Here is a 22,665-nt window from a genome sequence, read left to right as displayed (position 1 = left end):
TCAAAAGATGCAGATTTACACATCGCTTGTAAATATTTACAGATTGTAGCAATGGTCTTAATTCTCATCCATTGGTATATGGTTGATATTTTTCAGTCGACTAAAAAGCACATACTCATAAACTGCACACATTGTTATCATCGGATTCTAATTATCAGGCCCGTTCAACCCATTCTGTCAAGTAATTCGATTTGCGAATTAATTAACAGGCCCCAATTTCTCGAAACTTCTTAAGTCCCCTATAACAGGATTAAGCTAAACTGACTATTATTGTTTTCTTCCCTTTAGCACTTACCGATTTCGAAAAAGACCGTACGTGGTGTTAGCCTATACCGGAAGTTATGTTTTTATAGACGAAATCACTGAGGCGTGTCAAGTATGGCGGCTGTTTTCAAAACAAACTAGTTAATTCTATGAAAGAAGGGCCCTATCACTGTCTGTCCGTATTGATTTAAAAAGAAATGGTGGAAAAAGGCAGATTTTTGGTAGTTGTTGCCGTTCTTGAAGGTATTTGCATTTTATTTTCCTCGATTATTTATGGAATAAATATTTTATTGTCACAACATGTCTGTTCTTGATACAGTTGACGATCTGTCAAATATCTTGATGGCCATTCGGGCGATTCTAAATCACATTATAATAATTAAACGTATTTTGTTATGTCTCAGTCACAGGCGCCATGATCCATTGCTGGAATAATGAACAATACATTGTGCTAAAGTTCTAAATGTACAGATCACATGTGGTATAAAATAGTAGACAAGTTTGTTATATTATCCAATCCCTAACTTCATGAATGATTTGCAATATAAAAAATCGTAAAAAAATCCGTTAACGTACAATATTTGGACTAAAATCACATGGTGTTTATCAACATATATGTGGTAAATATTTACTGATTGTACCAATGGTTTTTATTCTCATACATAGCCCACATAAAGGCACATATATACATATACTGCGCACATTGTTGACATAGGATTCTAATCATCTGGTCTGTCTTATCCTTTTTGTAGAGTAATTTGACCTGAAATGTTAAAAAACTAGGTGTTCCAGTACATTTTAATCCAAAATTAACCAAATAATCAACTGTTGTGCGTGCATTATTATAAAAATCATTTTTCAATAATTCATTCATTCGATAAAATCGACAACTTTAGCTTGTTTAGGAACAGAAATGTTTACAGATACAAGCTCATATCAGTTTACAACAAAAAATTGAAGACAACAATGATAATGTGTATGCAGTATTGAATAATTTACATCTAAGTCGGTGTAAAAAGCTCAATGGAGCCTATGTTGCTTGTTATATTGTCTTCAACATACACACCATACCATAATGCTTCAGAGTGGGCCCAGTACATGCACAGATGAAGAAGAAGTAACTGGTCCAGATCACATTGCAGGATAAATCATTTCACATTTGACTTATAAGCATACGTCTAATAGTCTCTTCAATCCATGTATGTCTTCCATAATATATTTCTATTCCATTTCAGGAAGAAGATTTCCTAAAAGACCACGGCACCAGCTAGTTGTTGAAGCTAAGTTTGATGGTGAAGTGTTAACTACAGACCCTGTAGACCATGTAGAAAATCCAGACGTTACCCAGGAGCTTGCCTGGGAGCTGGACAAGAAAGGCCTTCAACAACACAGACTTCAGAGGACATCAATCAAGATCCAATGCTATGCTCTTGACACATCAACATCTGTCAAGGAGGCAATAGGCTATGTCGTGCTAGACCTCAGATCTGCACACAACAAACAGGTGACTGGTCTAATTAAATAATTCATAAATATAGGATATAATACAAAAAGTTATAATGTTTATTCTGCTTTTTTTTAAGATTAAGAAATATTTGTCACTTTTCCTTTGAAAATCTACATTAACATTTAAACATGCTTAAGCTTAAATTCATTGAACTGACACTGAGCTTTGGTTTATTAGCTTACCTGAGCAGTACTAAGGGTAAGTTATTTGGTAGGTGGGTTGTCTGTCCAAGAGTTTAGACAAATGCTTCTGAAATTGGACTATAATGCATTTTCCGCTTTAATCCCTTGTTTTAATTAGTTCAAAATCTAGGTGACTTGGTCAGAACCACAATGAATTATGTTTATGCAATTTAAGCTGCTTTTAAGCTTGACTAGCATAAGAATAAGGGGGACTTTATATACTACTTGCCCCAGTGTCGTAGTTACTGTCCGGTTAAAGTTTTGACAAGTTGGCAATTTCATTTATAACCTCCAAAACCCTTCATTCAATTGACTTCATACATAAATATTTACACCTCAACTTCCATTCCTTAAATGAACTGCCTATCGGCAATTGCGTTCATCAATCGATGAACGCAACATCTTCGGATATGTTCGGATCGTAATTCATTGCATAACAATATACATGAAAGCTATTGATCTTGTTATTGGTTGTATTGTGTCTGCAGGTCCCGTAAAATATAGATCAACATTTTTAAAAGTGTTAGTTTATTATATTTTAAATATATTGGTACCAGAAGTGTTTCAATTTTACGTTTTAAAGTGATTTCAAGAGGTTGATCTTTTCCCGCGTTATTGTGACGTCAGTTGAAAAAACTGTTTCCGGTTATAGTCAAGTTCTATTTACCGAATGGGTAAGAACGGGTTACTGAAAGGTTTTCTTAAATAGAATGAAGTATTTTTTTTACAATTCTTGAATGAAATAATGAACTATTGGTGTAAATATAAGGAATGAATTGCGGGGTTGATGTCATTATCGGGGATATGAACGCAATTGGGTTGGTCAAAGTATGCGTGGAGTCCTTTGGACTTCACACACATTGACCAACCCAATTGCGTTCATACCCCGATAATGACATCAACCCGGCAATTCATTCCTTAACACATAAGTTTAGAAGTCAAAACCATCACACAATTAGTTTACATAACTCCATAAGAAATAGGTTACATTACTCCATATTATCCTAGATACAAATAATGGTCCTTGATTGACTTAGGAACAGATAATTTTCTTGATTCAATCTCAAACATTTTTCGAATTTGGGTCATCCTCGGTCAAAATCTTGGTTCAATGCTTGGTAAAATTTAAGAAAAACTTGTTAATGCAATAAAAGCTGCTTTTTTCGTTGGTATTTGTGAAACTTGATCTGATGGAATATCTTGATGGAGTTTAAAAAAAGTTTTGAGAATGGGTTATCTTGGGTCAAAACAAATCAAATCTTATCAAAATCTTGTTAATGTTAAATGAGGCTACTTTTTCATTGAATCTTTGTGAAACTTGGTCAGAATTATTGTCTTGATGATGTATCAAGGATTTGGGTCATATTGGGTCAAGCACAAGGCCATTAAATCACATCTCAGAGAAACTGAACACCACAAATCATGAACTTGTGTTGCTCAATAATTTTAAAATTAATAGTCATACACTCATGTGTTCTTTGAGCTAGATATTTGATGTTCTTAAGTTGTGGGACTCATAATTTTGATATACCTTTTTTGGAGAATTGACAAAATAATGGCCTTTGCTTTTGTAACCAACGTGCCATGAGGGAGCATCCCTGTCAAAGGGATGTTAGAAAAACTTTATTTGCGCAATAAAACCTGCATAATTCTTTGGATCCTCATGAAAATTAGTTGGAATATTACTCAAACAGTCAAAGGTTTTAGAGTATCTTATAACATCTTATTGGCACATAAGGCTAATTCATCCAAAATGGCAGTGATATATAGCTATATAGAGCCATCATCATTCATGGCCCTCATGTTTTTCATTGAAAGTTTTTCTTATGTTTAAAATGTTTACTTTGTGTATATTATATAGTTTCATGTTCTTTTTACTATACCATATTGTAGACATCTAAATGGTACCCACTTTTGCTTGGAAAGTACCAAAAGAATAAACCAGAAATTCGCCTTGGCCTTTATCTGGATGAAGACAAAACAACAGAAGAAAACACAAGTTTTAAGGCAAAGGAAGCACCAGCGAGATGTAAGGATGTAAAGGTTTCAAAGCATTTTACTGAGCAAGGTCTTATCACCTTAAACCTTTTAACCTTAAAATCATCTGCAGCCTTTGCTATTTCATATAACAATGGCTGTGAACAGTGATAAGGAAATTCATTTGAAATCATGCAATTTTCCTAAAATGTTCCTAAAATGTTATCTCTAAAAATTTCATTCTCCTGCAAAGATTTTGCATGCTATTATATTTCTTAAATGAAACAGTCTAAAATTGGCTTCTCCAAACATAATTCCCTTGTGTGACACATGTGAAGTCATTAAGACTTTGTCTAGACATGAAATGGCTTTATAGCTTTTGAGACATTAATATTTCTGACAACTTGTTTCTTTTATATTTCAGTGATAGAGGAGACTCCCCTAAAAGACAAGAATGCCAATCAGTTAAAGCCTGTGTTAAATGAGGAGGAGGGGTTCTATCAGTTAGGGCCACCGAAACAATGTGCAGATCAATTTGTCCTTTCTGTTACCATAGCTACTGCCAGCAACCTTGCACAGGTACACTATGACCAGAAATACAATGAGCCTTTTAACTTTTATGAACAAGTTTTCACTGATTGGCTGTTATGGCTTTAGAGAATAGCGCTATATGGTAACATTGATGTTTTTCCCTTTTGTATATAATTTTTATTTATGCCTTTAAATATTCTTTTATATTTCAACAATAGTCATTGTTCAACATTATGAATGATTTTAATTATACAATGTTATCCATCTGCAGCTTATACCTAGCACAATGGCGTTACCTCAAGGCGGTGGATACTTTTTCTACTTCTCTTTGTTTGGCAATGATGTGACAAACGAGGTGTTTAACGACCTTATCAACCCCCAATTCCCGGCAGAGAGAGCATCTGTCCGCATACGCAGCAGTGTAGAGGCCATCCGCATGTTCTTTAGCAGTCAACCAGGACTGCAGGTATAACACTAGCCTAAATACTGTTACATCTGTACCATCAATTTCCGGATCTTAAAACTTATGACCTTCATCTTTTATTTTAGATCTTAATTACATGTGCATGGAAACGGACAGATTTACTTGTATTAGATCTTGTTTAACCGTATTAGATTTTACTCAGTTCTCTCATTACAGCCTCTTAACTTCTGTTGCATTCAATATCAATAAATACTCAATATTTAAGATATACATGTATAATATGCACATAAATGGACATTTTTTTCTGTACAGGTTCACCTGTGTTGTGGTGACCAGTCACTAGGGAGAGCAGAGGTCCCACTTAATTCCTTGTTAAAGAAAAACAGCACAGAGATCTACATGAAACCTGTGTCTGTTGAAGGTTCATTTGAGGTACCATACATGTAATAGTTGATCAGTTAGAATATTATGTTTTGCAAGTAAAAATAACTAGAACAGAATACATGCAGTGAGATTATTTCAGTGTTTTCCATTTAACACTTAATATCTAACAATCACATAAATATTTGAATCATTACCAGCTGGTTCCCCCAAACAAAGCTAAGCAGCAGATGTCGGCTGTGCCGGGCGGTCTTTCTCCAGTTGTTGGACTCTCCGTGGTCCTCCGTAAGGAAGACATGGTCAGTGCTGCAAATATTTAGAGTTTTCTCTTAGCATTGCCAATCAGAACTTTTTATCTTTATTTTCTTAACAATATTCTTTTGCTGCATGCTTAGTAAGATTTTATTTTTGAAAATAGAATAGAATACTATACAACTATACAATAACAATAGTAGGTGGTTCTTTTGCTGTTATGGTCATTTTTTAGTTATTATTATTAATTATTCATTGTATTGGTTTGATTTTTGTAACAACACAGAACCTAAATGTTCTATATACTGCAGGCTATGCGGAGCCCTGTGAAGGAAGGAGCACCCTCCCCAATACGATCTGTCCCCCACTCACCTAGATCACCAGTCCATAAACATCAACCCCACCCTGAACACAGATCCCCTGGGAAGGGAGAAAGGCCTCAGGGTCCCTCGTCTCCAACACTCCAGAGGGGTGGGGCAGAGGCGAGTGAGTATGAGGATGACTTCGAAGTTGCCACCCATGACAATGTCAGCAGTATTGAGGAGGATAAACAAAAAGGTGCTGCATTGTTTAAAAGATCAAGTCTGTAGATTAAGGGGGACATTATCTTTTGTTTTTTACTGCTGCGTGTGTTTTTTTTAGTATTTTTTTTATTTTGAATAGGAATTGATACATCGAATATTACTTCTAATGTATTTTAAAAACATAAAGTTACTTTTTGCTTTGTTAATTACAAAGGACTCGTCTTCAGCTAATTTTGCAAAATAAAAACATTTGCAGCTCAAAAGAAATCCAAGGATCCAGACCAGACAGAAGTAATGAAGCCTGCTAGTAGAGGAGCCCAAACTGGGGCAAGCCCTGGAGGCCCGGTTCCACACCTGTCTGACTCAACGTCCACCACCCAGCACCATGTGGCCATACCCCCACAGAGCCACCACTTTGCCTTCTCCATAGACCTTCGTAGTGTCCGCAGTCTTGATAACAGCAACACACAACATGTCTTCTTGAGGTTAGGACATTAACAAGTGTTTATAATTAGCATTGAAACTAAACTCAGTTGAACTTTAATACTTGTGAAAATAATTTATCACTATTAACCAAGTTGTACATGTATGTAGACTACAGGTATACAAAATATTTTTTTGAAATGTTTGGGTTAAAATTGTTTATTTCTCTAAAATACATGTACTTGCAAATGTGAGATTTCTTTCCAGGTACACCTATCCATTCTTCGGGAGTGCAGCCCCTATCCTGACCCACCCTCCTGTTGAGATACGGAAGGGAATGGAGGTTCTCCTGCCCCAGTCCTTCTGTGCTTTTGATTTCGCCTGCAACATGCAGCAACTCCAGGAGACATTCCTCAGGTGAGTCACACAACTACAAACACAATAACACACATCACAAACACATTACACACACATCACAATGTTCACATATACATTACACACACATAACACATATCATAAAGTTCACACATACATTACGCACACATCACAATGTTCACATACATTACACACACATCACAATGTTCACACATACATTACACACACATAACACATATCATAAAGTTCACACATACATCACTAGCACATCACACACACATATTACACAAATCACAAACACACATTACGCACACATTACACACACATATCAATAATCACACATACGTCACACACACGCGCATTACAAAAACTATTGTGATCAATATATATGCAATATATATCCTTTAAACTTGTACATGTATGCATGCACATGTTTCACATGTCAACATCTTCTATTTTACAATATCAGGGTGCCTTTGATGGTAGAGTTGTGGAACAGAGACAGACAGCTATCCAAGGACGTGTTCCTCGGAGCAGCCCGCCTTCCCCTCGCTGATGTCATTGTTGCAGAGAAAACAAAACAAATGGTGAGTAGAAGTTATTCGAAAATTTAAATTGCCATGAGTAACTGGGACAAGTTGAAATCTGTGAATGAGTGTAGTGATACAATGAACTTCAACAAATATGTGCCTTTGCCACTTGTAGTTGTACATGTATTTTTAAGAAGTGTGATTTCTAAAACATTCTGAAAACAGTTTGGTTCACTATATATTTAGATTGTTCAATGAATATATATTTTCAGAACCAGTCTGGAAGCAGTGGCTGGAAACAGTTGTACAGCAATAAAGTACCAGCCATATCTAATGAAAGGTCAGTTAACATGCCATCACTTTTCAATTGTTTTATTTTGAAAAATCTGTTTTAAACATTGAACATTTAAACACCGTTAATCCAAACACTGTTTATCTGAACTTATCCTTGTTACAATTTTTTTTATTTGGTGACGATTTCTTTTCTTCTTTGCTTAATTAGACTTCCATCATATGTTTCATCTTCAATTAATTGCCATTTCATTGTCAAAATTATAGTACCGATTCAATACTTCACACAGATTTATCAATTTTTATTTCTAATTCAAAAACTGAAATCCTGAATAGCAGTCATCGGCTTGGCTTGCCCATTGAGGTGATAATGTGGCATAATTAGCGCTTGTTTGTCATTTTATTAAACAGAAATTTAACATACATGTATACTGAAAACAATCATTCAAACAAAAAGCAACATGTTGGTTATGTGTAGTGGACATTACAATCTCCATTACTAAATTTTTATGGCACCAATTATATGTGAATGCTGTGAATATTCTTATAATTGTTCGTTTGAATTGTCAAACAAAACTTTTAATCTAGGTCCCGAAGACTTCATACATGTATCTTTATAATTTTCTTATTTTTAAACAAGTTCAAAAAGTAGAGTCATGTTTGTTTCAGCCCTGGGAAGCCTATTGGTGAGATATCATTCGTGTTAAGTCTCGAGGACTGGGGTCCCATTAGTACACAGCAGATTGTGGTTGCCAAACCAGAGTCATCAGGGGTAAGGCCATCGCCAATTGATGTTGACAAGATTAGAATGATTGGCAGGAGACCATTGTATGATATAAACACTCCTTCTATGCTCCCTTATACAAAGGCATCTTTCTATTCACTTTGGAATCCCTTTGATCTTACAAAAACAAGTTTATGATTGGTCCATGTGCCGACATCTGCTTTTATTCTACATTAAAGTGCTTTGGAATTGTTATTTTTCACCATTGCAGTAGGTCTATCCCAAAGAAAGTTCACGGTTCATCTGTTAACGATTGCGATACTAAGACATTTATTCCTTAAACAGGCACTACAGTTTAGCTTCTTAACATGTTTATGTATCGTCTGATGTATTGAAAAAGTTATCTGTTATTAATTATTGATATTTTGTTAATTGATTAATTACAGACCTGAACAAGATTGTCAAATATAGGATTAGGTACAGCAGGATTAAATATTATTTCAATTTGAGTTTGAAATCTAAACTAATTATTTTAATATTTCTATCCGTATAGACAATGGGTATAGCAGAGAACCAGCCGCCGACACAATCACCAAGGGAGACAGAAGAATACAAGGCCGCTCTTGAACTTGAGATGTGGAAGGAGGAACAGGAACATGTCTTTGAAAATCAGGTAATTACACAGTAGTTGTTCATGACCTGAAGTTATTTTTTTCTCTGGAATTTGTGTTGAAATTCAGCTTGAAATTCAGCTAACTTCAATCATGTAAAAACAGTAAAATGGTTGTTCTTCCATTTTTAGTATGAAAATGCATGTAGTATAAAGCTACTGTATGTATGATAATGGGAGTTTGTGTTGTAGTTGAAGCAGAAGGAGATGATGTACATGAAGGCTTTGGCTGAGGAGTGGAAGAAACGGGACCGCGAGAGGGAACTACTCATGAAGAAAAAGGTATTTACAATGTCCGCCATTATTGACAATATTTGTCAGGTTATCAAACAGCAAGCATTTTTATGCATCCATAACATTTACAGTATTAATTGCATATTTTTGTTGATTTAATTTTGTTCTTATACAGTCGATCTGTTTGCTCTCTCAACATCATGAATATGACTGTATGACATTAAGTGGGCAAACTGTCTTTGTTTCTTGTACAAAAGACTGGTGTGTTTATGCCAGCCCTGTATAATGTATTGTAGTTGACAGAGTATGCACAGTTGGAGGAGCAGCTGAGGAAGACCTTGCTCGACCTTGAGAAACGTGAAAAACAGCTTGCAGCAAATGAACAGGAGGTACTATTAAACAACACAACTCCTGTTTTAATTGATGGTATTGGTACTAGGAGTTAAAAACAAGTTTAGTAAAGAAATATCTTACAAAAGTCCAATAATGCATAGAATTCAAAAGATTTAAGAATTAATTTAAAATACTGATATTCATTCTATAGGCCTTCTAAATATAGATAAAAGTACACAATTTCCTCGCATTCAATTTTGTAATGTTGTGTGTTTAGGTGATGCGATTGAAGGCAGACCTACAGCGTGACCACGACCGAAAGCTCCAGGAGATGAAGGAAGCCTCACGACGTATGAAGGATGACTGTGATCACCTCGTAGACCTTGAAAAGTATGACTATTCAATGTGACTTTGAAAAGTGACACATTTCATAGAAAAAGCTTAATAGTTGTACTTCCTTTTTTATGAGAAGATAGAAGATATTTGTAATGTTAAATTTATTTTTTAAAGGCTGATTCCACTTTTATTCTATGATAACTTTCATTGTTTCAGGGGTAAAAGCAAGGAACTGGAGAGTTTGATTCAAAGATATAAAGATGAGGTAAAATTTTATTGTTGTTTATGATTGTCTCACATTCAGTTTTTGATGGGGAGGAGGGTGAAATTACACTCTGGCTTGATGTTATTGATACTTCTATTTGTCAGTATTGCAATTGTTGTCTTTTATTATGAGCCGTTTATATGGAAAACTGACAGGATTATGTTTAACACAAATGTTTAACACTGTAATAAAAGTTGTTATACAGTTTAGAACAAACGGTTCCTGATTTATTATTTGACAAAGTTGATTGAAGTTTGTGCTAAACCCATATTTGTGGCTATTCCAGTTGACAGAGGCTGAGAAGCGGAAGGCAAAGGTTGAGAAGGACTTTACAGTGTACAAGGAGGAGCTTAACACAAAGCCTGAAGTGCGACTTCAGTCAGAGATTAACCTCCTTACTCTCGAGAAGGTGAAATATAGAGGCATAGTTTGGTTGTAGTGTAAGGTATAAGTAAAATGAATATTTGTTTCTGATTTAACTGGGTTGGTGGGGATAAGTAGTTTTGTGATAATATCATTTCACACTGAAATCCCTGTCTCATGACTTAAGTTGAGTACATTTCCTGTGCAAGAAACTACTGAAAATGTATCCTAAAAGGATAAAATAAGTAACAGTATCAAAAAATTTGTGTAGGGACCAACAAATTTGGGTAGGTTGTGAGGTTGTTTGACCTTTCTGAGTCCAGCCACATATTTGATAATTCATTTTAAGTAGCTTCTATTTACTCTGTAGCCTTAAGTGGCATATCTGCTATTTGCCTCAGGTTGAGTTGGAGCGTAAGATGGATGCAGTGACCAAATCTAAGCTCCACTACAAGCAGCAATGGGGCCGGGCGCTCAAGGAGCTGGCCAGGCTTAAACAGAAGGAGCAGGCTCAGGCCAAGGCCAGTCTCGTTAAACAACAACAGGTAAAGATTTTGACTGTATATGTTGTTCATAGTTTTGCTTTGCACAGTATATTCAGATAGCATAATGATTTCGAAAACAGAAGTATAATGAGGTAGAAGCCATGAGGAAAAATCGATCTGTGACCAACAGTTTTACAGTAATCATAATAATTAAAATAAAGTAAGTTAAGGACTTGTGGACATGTTAAGTTGATTAATTGCAAGCTCAAGTTAACAGTTACCTGGTAATGTACAATGAAATAAGAATGAATTTTTGAAATATGAATGTTTATAAAGATAACATTAGCAGTCACAGGCAACCATTTAAGAAATATAACATACCACTGAGGGCCATATGACATTATAAGGACCGGCCAGTCAGCCAACGAAGGTGTATATGGACCGAGGCGTAAGCTGAGGTCAATTCACCTTCAGGGGCTGACTGGCTGGTCCTTATAATGCCATATGGCCCTAAGTCGTGTGTTATATTCCTTATATTATACCAAACATTTCATATTACTATTCAATATTTTGAAAGCGCTATTAATGTATTTCATTGCACAAAGCAATTAATGTTCAATTGTGACAATTGTTCGCCGTTGTGAAAATCGCAAGTCGTACTTGCCATTTTATGAAGTCAACTGTCCATATAATTTTTTTGCGAGGTCCGGCCAAAAATATGATATGGACCGCTGACGTCATAAAACTGGGTTTTGATTAAAATACACTGATATATGGTTGGATCGACTTCATGTGTACATATACAGGACACATTTATGTAAGGTATAATATATCCCTATATCCCCTGCCGAATAAAAACAGTATCAACTTTGCCTTACAACAAAGGATAACAATGAAAATTATTAAAGGGCAACAACTAAAAAAAAATACTGCGGCCAAAGTTATGGTTCATGTGCACTGCTGTTCTTTTCAATGAAATTTATCTGTAAATAAGGTTTGAAGTCAATACCATTAAGACTTCAAGTTAAGCTCTGGACAAAAAAATGTATGAAAATCAAGGGCAATAATATAAAAAGCACCAAGAGTTATGGCTATTGTGCACTGCACTTCTACTAAATAAGATTAACCTGTATATGAAGTTTGAAGTCAATACTTTTCATATTATGCTCTGGACAAAAATGAGTATGAAAATTAACAAAGGACAATAACTAAAAAAATACTGCATCTAGAGAAATAGGTCCCTTTGCTCTGCACTTCTCATTAATGAATTCTATCTCAGTATCTGTATATGAAGTTTGTGAAGTCAATATGTGGAAAACTTTTCAAGTGCTCTGAATAAAAAATAAGTATGAAAATTAACACAGAGCAATGATTAAAAACTTATTGTACGCAGAGAGATGGTTCTTGTGCATTGCACTTTTCCTCAATAACATCTATCTTTTTAAGACGTTTAAAGTCAATACCTCAAAGACTTTTCAGCGTATACTCCGGACAAAAAAATAAGTATGAAAATTAACAAAGTGCAATTATTAAAAAAATACTGCAGCAAGAGATATGGTTCCTGAGCACTGCTGTTTTTCTAAATTAGATCTATCTGAATATAAAGTTTGAGTTACGTTATGCTCCGGGAAAGTTTTCCCAAATGCACACACACACCTAACATAACCATATCCTTTTTGGCAGGGGATATATTTGAGGTACTTTTGACATAATAATGCTAGAATATTATTGTGTAATATCAGGAGTTGGAGCACATGCGTCTTCGTTACCTGGCTGCTGAGGAAAAGGATGTGGTGAACACAGATAAACAGGAGCTGGAAGACATCAAGCATGAACTGAACAAGTATGTACAATAGTCCTATTACTATGACTCAAATGGTTATCAAGTTATGCTCCCTTTTCTTACAAGTACCCCCCACCAAACAAGTGTTTGTGTCCATGACACTCTAGTTTTTCACTGTATTCATAGTACTAAATGGCTAACATAAGATCTTGTCAAAGTGTGAATACTTGTTTTCGGTTCATATTTCAAGTCATGTTTTTGATGCTGCAGGTTGAAGCTGATGGAGGAAGATCGGTTGAAGGGTGACGGGATGTCACCACGGGAGACAGTGGGGGTGAAGAGTGGGGTGGACTGCGGGGACATGGACAGGGTGGAGGAACACATATCCCGTCTTATAGAGGAGCGAGACACACTGCTCCGCACAGGCGTGTACAACACACAAGACAAGATTATAGCAGAGCTGGATAGACAGATCCGAGAAGCCTTGGCAAACAGAAAACTGAACAATGTGTGACACAGGCTCAATATTGGTGTCCAGGATATAAGTGTATTCGTAGTAAGGAATGTGCCACATTTTATTAACTGCATGAAGAGGTGAATGCATTTAGAAGTGCAGATTCACTCATTTAGATATGAAATTGCCTAAAGATAATTTAAAATGTTTATATTTATAACAGGTATCTGATATCTTACATTTCTTCATATTATATAAATGTATGCAAATGACTGTGATTTATTTTAATTATATTTTAGTTTTTTATGTTATTCTGTAAAAATGGCTGTTTAGAAGTAAATGTGTAAAACATAGGTGTTGTTTTTATTTGCTTTAAAAAGGTTTACAAAACAAGAGGGCCGGTAGGGTAAAATTGTTATTGTCAATTTGTTGGAGATTTTCAAAATACATTGTACTGCATAAAAGAGACTCGCTCATGTTTTGGCACCAACAATAAGCTTTCCCAGTAAGGCCATCATTTTTTAATAATCTGATTTACAAACCCGCCGACCCAAGTTTTTGCTAGAATGAAATAAAAATAAAAGAGATCATCAACTGTTTTATTTTTACTTTGCCCGCCGACCCGAAAAATTGGGAGCAAATAAAATAAAATAACTTCTTGGAAAAATTAAATTAGCTTTACATGATCATTAAAAAAACAACTCGCAGACTTCATTTCCGAGTATTAAACCTATATCACGGGTTTCACTGGTGATTGGAAGCTGACATTCGGCTATCCATCGACATTCTCTACAGCTTTGTGATCGCCGAGCTGCTACGGCGACGTCATTGTCGACAACCCACGGAAATTTCCGAACGACTCCGTTACACAGATAACATTGCAGCTTGTTAGCCGAGGAGATTCGATTGCGGTGAGGATGTGGTAAAGCCCGGAGCCTGAACTCGTCTATTCCACGACGCTCTGTGCTAAACATAGGCCCTGTGCATAATGTTGCAAAAATTCTAACTTGATTGTCTGCCAATTACACGTTAAGTTTTTCGTCCATCAACTGTGCTTCAAAAGAAAGAAAAAATGCATTCTTCGACTAGTTTTAACGAATTCGCAAAACATATCCGCATTTCGAGCATCGATGCCGTGTTTTAGTATAACCATCAAGGGAGGTGACTCTGAATATCGTCTGCAATGGCGGCATCGTCAGCTACTTGTTATTTTAAAGTGAAAACAATCCTCAACAAAACAGAAACATCGACAATCCAGGCCATCAACCTTAACCAATCGTTGTCGGAGTTCGCATCTGCTTATTTAGTAGACAAAGACGTCCATATCGAGCGTGCGGCCGGGGATGATGCGGACACGGATTTAAACACGCCGTTTTGGGTTCTGAATGATTTCGGGTAATTGAATTTAAAAAATACACGCCTTTTCATTTAGAGAAATATTCCAGTTGAAACTTTTTACAAAACGCAATTTATTGTCGGGATTAACAATGATGCAACGACTCGGTTAATATTTCCCCAAATTAATGCGAGTTAGGCTGAGAGTGAGATGAATATACGGTACTGATGACCCTCAATACCGATGGGCTATGAATAACATTATTTAAAGTGACGAGTTTACGGACATTTGAATGGATTCATTTTTAATTTAAAAAAAAACATATCAAAGAAGATGATGGAGCCATTTGAAGTAAAACTGTTTCTATTTACATGTTTATCAAACTTCATGACAGATTTTGACTTGTGATTTGGATTTACGCACTAACTGTGATGACATCATTACTTTCCCACTTTTTGGGTCACGTGCAATTAATGCTGTCTAGACCACAAGCAAAAGATGGTGGCGCAGTTACAATAATAAATTTACATCAACTGTACTGTAGAGTTTAATGCACCATGCAGGCAGTCTAGAGACGTTTGTTAACATATTGTCTCTTCTTTTTGGTACATTTCACTTGGTGACTTTGGAGCTTGGTATCACGAGTAATTGAAACAACTGATCAATGGGATGCATGGCATTGCATTACATTTCAAACAAAACCAATCCACAATTCATACAGTATTGAAGCAACTACAGAATGTTTAGGTTTCTTCTCAACTGAAAGATTTTCCAACTTACCAATGATTGAATGTTTTTGGAAAAGTCATTTTTTGAAGACCACAAAAAAATCGGTCAATGGCGCTACCGGGAATTGAGCATGGGTCTACTGATTGCCATGTCATTTTCATGTAAATGTAACTGATTATAATCATTATATTGATCTATAATGTATTATTGTATATTTTAAAAATTATTTCCAGGCACGTAATCGAACCAAGTATTTGTCAAGCTAGAGCAGAATCTGTCGTGCTCACTGTGGTGACATAGACTCAATTTCATTTGTCCACATAACCTAAATTAGCTATTCTTTACCGTTTTAACAGAATTAACTCCCATTATATTGAGTGAATAGCTAATCCTCTCATAGTAACTATATTTGGACAAGACATCAAATAATTAATTTTTTGTATGTTGGATGTGTGATATAGTAATCTGACAAATACTTAGAACGAAGGTTTGAATATGACAATGCAACAGTAATGTAAACTTATGGTACATGTACGGTAATTGCCATATTAGAATTTGATAATGTTTAGTCATGTGTCATATGAATATTGTTTTTACAAACTTCTTTTGTGAAAAGCTTTTGTTGTACAATGTATGTATATTAGTATAAACACTGACCATGATTCTTTGTATATGTACATATGTCTGTGTATAGGCCGGTGGCCATTAGCACAATAAATAAATATATATATATATATATATGCATGCATGTATATATAAAATGAGAATATATTATTTTTGCTGATAGCATTTAATGTTATATCCTCAGTATACCAGGGGAATCTTGTTAATATGAATAAAAAATGACAAAATGTATATGTTACAATGTTTATTCTAGTCAAAATACCAATAGTAAGGCTTTGGTACATCTCTTGTTATGACTACATGATTTTCTAACATCATTTTAGCTTGTCTGAGTTAAAATATTAACAAACACTAGTTTGTTTGTGAAGATTTTTATTTTGCAAGCATATGTAGTAAGTTCTATAACATGTAATAAGAGATTAGACTGTGGAAGGTGGACTTGTATATGAATTGTTCCAACAGTGCTGAAATCTGGACGTCAATATTTGTTTCAATAGGTTTAAAAACCGTTTTCCATCTAGACAGTCTATTAAAATGTTAAAATGAAGTCAAATACTTTACTGTGCATGTATTGAATGTGTGGTCAACATTTATGACCAATCTGTTGGTTGATATTGTAGACCACTTTGTGAGAACTTGATGTCATTATGTTATTTCACAAAGTCTGTAGTTATACTGCTACAATACTTACAATATACAGTATACCTCACTTTGCGACCACTCTGGGGATCCTTTACAACTGATCTTATTATTGAGGTGGCCTAAATAACGACGTTAAATGGAAGAGCAAAATTTGGAAAATGGACTTGAACATTGTGTTCTTAATTTTGAGGTGGTCTTATTATTGAAGTGGTCTTTAAGGGAGGTTTTACTGTATCTGAAATAGCTGATGTTTTATGTCACCTTGAACTGCTACATAGAACATTAATTTTGAGTTGTTATGAATAAGAGAAAGTTTACCATTCACTATTGGTAATAGTGCATTACAACCTAAGTAAAATCAAATAGTTTGCAATATTTGTTTGACTGCTGTTTAACTTGATGTTAGCGAGTATTTCATTGAAATGTCATTCTTGTTTTACAAGTTCATGTTACAATAAGCCAAAACATGTTTCTTCATTCAATTTATTTTGTACAATTCAATTATTAATCCATTCCAAATCTTAATCTGGCTTCCATCTACAAGACTTGAAAATAAAGCATATATTGAGCAAATTTGTGTTGTGAAGTAAAATAGTGTTTTATTATACATTTCTGTGGTTATTATGGACACAAAACATGCATATACATGATATATAGCTCTATAAACAGGCATTTTGGGCTTAAAATGATATAAATGAAAATAAAATTTATGCTCCCTCTCGGTACTTTTATTTTTATTTTTTTGTACTACTGCTCACTTTTTCAGCTTTTATTTTTATTTTTATTTCGCCCCCTCGACTCAACATTTTTGAAAAAAATCTTGTAAATCAGATAATAAAAAAATGATGGCCTAATACATCTGAATTTACTTATATTATAATTATTATTTTACTCTTCGATACTGAGATAGCAGAAAAAACAAAGTATTAAACAATCTGGCTGTAGTGGGGAGCAAACTCACGCAGGTAGCATCAAGAAAACGTTAAGATAAAACCATATCCACTTGCCCACAATGACTTATAGTCAGCTGATGGATACTTTAACCTTAATCAGATACATTGGTAGCATCACCTGATAATGTCATTCAACAAATCAGGATACAGCCTTTTGTTGAATCGGGTTACAGGTACTAACTCTTCAAAATCTTGGACTTCAAAGACAATATTTGAGCATATATCAACATTTGTTGAAGGGTTCCAGCCGTCAGTTTCTTAGTTTTAATACTTCGTATGATTTTACACACTATATTTTGTAATGAATTTCAAAAACAATAATTAACTAGTGCATTAACAAACCATGGATAAGACCCTTCAACATTTTCATAGGACATTAGTCATGCCTGCTGTGATGATGGGTTTTTAGCAAAAATAGGCAGAATAAAGTATAATTTGACAGAAAGGTTCATTAGGTGACCCTTAATCGTAATAGCTAAAACGAGCCTTATATGGAAACCAAAATGTCTCAGGGGCATGGCATTTCTCCCAACATGACTATGTTGGAAACCATAAAAGGGTTCTCCGACCAAAATGGCCAGAATATAAAGCAGTTTGACAGGAACAATAATTTTGGTGACCATTTATCATATTTCGTAAAAGAAACCTGATCTGACCAAAAGCATAGGGCCTTTTTTATACGCCCGAAGGGTCGTATTATGTTATGGCCTCCATCGTCTGTCTGTCTGTTCGTCCGTTAGCAATTCCGTATCCGGCCATAAATTGGTAACTAATAAAGCGATTTTCAAATAACTTTATACAAATCATCACTTCATTAAAAGGATGTGTCGCGCGCAATTTCCAGGTCCATACCTCAAAGACTAGAATCACCATGGGGGTGCGTTAGCAATTCCGTGTCCGGGCCACAACTTTGTCACTAATAAAGTCATTTTCAAATAACTTTATACAAAGCATCATTACATTAAAAGGATGTGTCGCGCGCAATTTCCAGGTCCATACCTCAAACACTAGAATCACCATGGGGGGGCGTTACAACTTTGTCACTAATAAAGTCATTTTCAAATAACTTTATACAAAGCATCATTACATTAAAAGGATGTGTCGCACGCAATTTCCAGGTCCATACCTCAAAGACTAGAATCATCATGGGGGGGCGTTAGCAATTCCGTGTCCGGGCCATAACTTGGTAACTAATAAAGCGATTTTCAAATAACTTTATACAAATCATCACTACATTAAAAGGATGTGTCGCGCGCAATTTCCAGGTCCATACCTCAAAGACTAGAATCACCATGGGGGTGCGTTAGCAAATCCGTGTCCGGGCCACAACTTGGTCACTAATAAAGTCATTTTCAAATAACTTTATACAAAGCATCATTACATTAAAAGGATGTGTCGCGCGCAATTTCCAGGTCCATACCTCAAACACTAGAATCACCATGGGGGGGCGTTAGCAATTCTGTGTCCGGACCACATCTTTGTTACTAATAAAGTGATTTTCAAATAACTTTATACAAATCATCACTACATTAAAAGGATGTGTCACATGCAATTTCCAGGTCCATACCTCTAAGTCTAGAATCACCATGGGGGGGGGGGTCCGTTAGCAATTCCATGTCCAGGCCATAACTCAAAGACTAGAATCACCAATGGGGGGCGTTAGCAATTCTGTGTCCGGGCCACATCTTTGTTACTTGTCCGTTAGCAATTCCGTGTCCAGGCCATAACTTGGCAACTAATAAAGCGATTTTCAAATAACTTTATACAAATCATCACTACATTAAAAGGATGTGTCGCGCGCAATTTCCAGGTCCAGACTCAAAGACTAGAATCACCATGGGGGGGCGTTAGCAATTTTGTTTCCGGGCCACATCTTTGTTACTCGTCCGTTAGCAATTCCGTGTCCGGGCCATAACTTGGTAACTAATAAAGCGATTTTCAAATAACTTTATACAAATCATCACTACATTAAAAGGATGTGTCGCGCGCAATTTCCAGTCCATACCTCAAAGACTAGAATCACCATGGGGGTGCGTTAGCAAATCCGTGTCCGGGCCACAACTTGGTCACTAATAAAGTCATTTTCAAATAACTTTATACAAAGCATCATTACATTAAAAGGATGTGTCGCGCGCAATTTCCAGGTCCATACCTCAAACACTAGAATCACCATGGGGGGCCGTTAGCAATTCTGTGTCCGGGCCACATCTTTGTTACTAATAAAGTGATTTTCAAATAACTTTATACAAATCATCACTACATTAAAAGGATGTGTCACATGCAATTTCCAGGTCCATACCTCAAAGTCTAGAATCACCATGGGGGGGACGTTAGCAATTCCATGTCCAGGCCATAACTCAAGACTAGAATCACCATGGGGGGGCGTTAGCAATTCTGTGTCCGGGCCACATCTTTGTAACTCGTCCGTTAGCAATTCCGTGTCCGGGCCATAACTTGGTAACTAATAAAGCGATTTTCAAATAACTTTATACAAATCATCACTACATTAAAAGGACCTCAAGCCGAATCTTCTTCGGGCGTATAATGCTCCGTTTCGCGGTGCTCTTGTTTTTAGATGAGACTTCAATGGTCCTCCTCAAAACCAGTCTGAATTTAAAGCAATTTGCAAGAAACAATCAGAAGTTTACCATTTATAAAATCTGCTAAAACAAAACCTGAAATAAGACGTGGCTGCCAGAGGCATGGCCTATTTTTATCATTATTGTTTGTATTAAAAGCAAACGTAAATAACATTGAAGTTACAGCATTGAAATTTGGACCAGGTGTATGGTTCATCTAAATTGTAACCAAGTTTGATGAAGATCAGTTGTGTTGTTTAAATGTGATATGATTCAAAGACAGAGATCATTAAATGTCATATTTGTGTTTATTTATAAATAGGATAATCCAGATTTTTGGTCACTGTGCTCTTCTTGTCAATAAGATCTATCTGAATATGAACAAAGGGGAATAACTAAAAACAAATTGCAGCCAGATGTATGGTTCACGTGCTGCATTTGAAAATTGATGTCAATACCTTAAATACTTTGGGAGTAATGCTACGCACAAAAAAAAGTAGGGAAACAAATGAATGGCAAAACTGATATTTGAATATTCGGTAATTCTTTTGATCAAATATTCGATTACCAAAATACATAGTTTAGAAGTTAATAGTAAACTATTAATATTATTCGCTAAAGTAATGGCTGGGGAATTTTAACCCTACTTCATTGCAGCCAGTACGCGCGGCAGACCCTGATCTCATAAATTGGCCTCTGGAATTCCCAATTTTGAAAAAAAAAGGAAAAAGAAACAAAAAAGAATTAAATTATTTTAATTTCACTGCCTTGATATTTGTAAACAATGTGAAAGTATATGTTGCTTGTCAAATGGTGTTATGCGCAAATGGAAGGTCTTTCCGTAGGACGAACAGCCTCATTCTGGGATTGCCCTCTACTTAATGTAACTATGGAAAAGTCATTGATTTGCAATTTGAGCAATATTGCACAGAAGACAACACATTGGAGTGAAGGCTGATTTCTTAAATCCTAAATCGGCAAAGGCATTTAAATTTACTGAAAATGATTGAAAACTATATTGTCACTTGTTTAACAGTGAAATATTAAAAACATAGAAGGGACATTTTTATAGTACCAGACGATATGTCCCTAAATGACATATGACGCATGTTTCATGTGACGTATTGTCATCTCATTCACACCTTTGGCATTATGGGCCAATAGTTGTAAAAACAAGACAAACGAACTGAATACACAACAATAGAGTTGTGGGCAAAATAATTATTATTCTATTTATTCACCAACAAAAAAATTGAATATTCGAATACCAATTTTGACGTTCAAATACGATACATTTGATTGAATATTCGTTTGCATCCCTAAAAAAAAGTATGAAAATGAACACAAGGCATCCACTCAAAATATGCCAGCGAATGTGTCTATGCAATGCACTTCTCCTTAATATGATACAATATTTTTATTTATCTTTTATATATACATACGGTATATATTTTTGACACCTTTTGAAACTGAAATCGGTCTGGCTTGGTCAAAATCAGAAAAAAGACCGGCAAATTGCCGGTTTTTAAAAGCCCTGATATATATATATATATATATATATAAAAAGATAAATAAAAATAATTTTGATTAAAGGGTCACATTAGGAACATTTCTGTGTAATTATATTGAAATCAGGCCATTACATATATATTTATAAGTTTAGATACACTTTCCATGATTACTTTTTAAGTGAACACTAATCACAGTTAAAAGGATTGTGAAATTTCTCTGGTCTAAGTAATGCATGGTGACTATTTTCAGGACTAGGACACCACTCAGAAAATATCTGGCATTGCAGATATACTGTATTATACTATACATAGGACACACTTTTTTACCCCAGATTATCGTCTAAAAAATTGCCTGCGTCCTTTCTATGCTATTAGGATCTTATCAGTTTTTCACAAGTCCATTTCAGGCCGAAAATATCGGACCAGAGACGAATTCGGTAATGCACTTTAAATTGATTAAGATTCAGTTGCAGGATTACAAAAATTAATAGTTGAGTGCCCCTGGTGTCAAATAAGCAAATAAAGGAGGAAACAATGCACAGAAATGCTGTTTGTAGTATCATGATTTACAATAGGTGTTGGTAATATAGACATATAGTAATAGCTAAGCCCGCCCCTGACGGCCATGTTTTTTTTTATTAATCACAATGTGGTGAAGGAATTTGATATATGGTTGCCTAAGGCACATTTCTGTGACTCTTTTTTATAATTGGGTCAATGGTTGCTTTAAAAAAGTTTTTCACAGTTTTCAATAAAGACATCTATATATTATAAGTATCTTCCATGGCCGAGAGTGTAAGATTGTCCAAGTGGTTTATGAAGAAAAGTTGTTAGAAGGAAACTGTTGACGACGGATAACAGGCTAAAAGCAAATTATTGTGACTTATAATTGTTGAATTATGCCAATTGTTCAACAGTTACTGAAAAACAAAAAATGAAAGTTTGCTTTCACTCTACAGTGCTTTTGTTCAGGTTATTTTGAA

At 35.3% G+C, this 22,665-nt stretch overlaps 1 protein-coding gene across 1 annotated transcript; it reads left to right on the top strand.

Annotated features, from left to right (window-relative positions):
- The first annotated feature begins 371 nt into the window (after positions 1 to 371).
- Positions 372 to 15,065, top strand: LOC128228974 (centrosomal protein of 120 kDa-like). The gene is made up of 22 exons (XM_052940575.1): positions 372 to 507; positions 1,500 to 1,768; positions 3,847 to 3,982; positions 4,355 to 4,509; positions 4,733 to 4,927; positions 5,198 to 5,317; positions 5,467 to 5,565; positions 5,830 to 6,076; positions 6,299 to 6,527; positions 6,733 to 6,882; positions 7,310 to 7,427; positions 7,643 to 7,710; positions 8,331 to 8,433; positions 8,939 to 9,058; positions 9,248 to 9,337; positions 9,586 to 9,678; positions 9,900 to 10,012; positions 10,175 to 10,223; positions 10,510 to 10,632; positions 10,988 to 11,131; positions 12,814 to 12,914; positions 13,125 to 15,065. The coding sequence occupies exons 1-22, from the start codon at positions 462 to 464 to the stop codon at positions 13,366 to 13,368; spliced, it is 3,012 nt and encodes a 1,003-aa protein (XP_052796535.1). The 5' UTR covers positions 372 to 461; the 3' UTR covers positions 13,369 to 15,065.
- The last annotated feature ends 7,600 nt before the right edge of the window (positions 15,066 to 22,665 follow it).

This window comes from Mya arenaria, chromosome 3 (genome assembly GCF_026914265.1).
Source record: "Mya arenaria isolate MELC-2E11 chromosome 3, ASM2691426v1".
Classification (NCBI taxonomy): Eukaryota; Metazoa; Mollusca; class Bivalvia; order Myida; family Myidae; genus Mya; species Mya arenaria.
The sequence above is the reverse complement of the archived record's forward strand: the minus strand, read 5'-3'. Positions and strand labels throughout refer to the sequence as shown.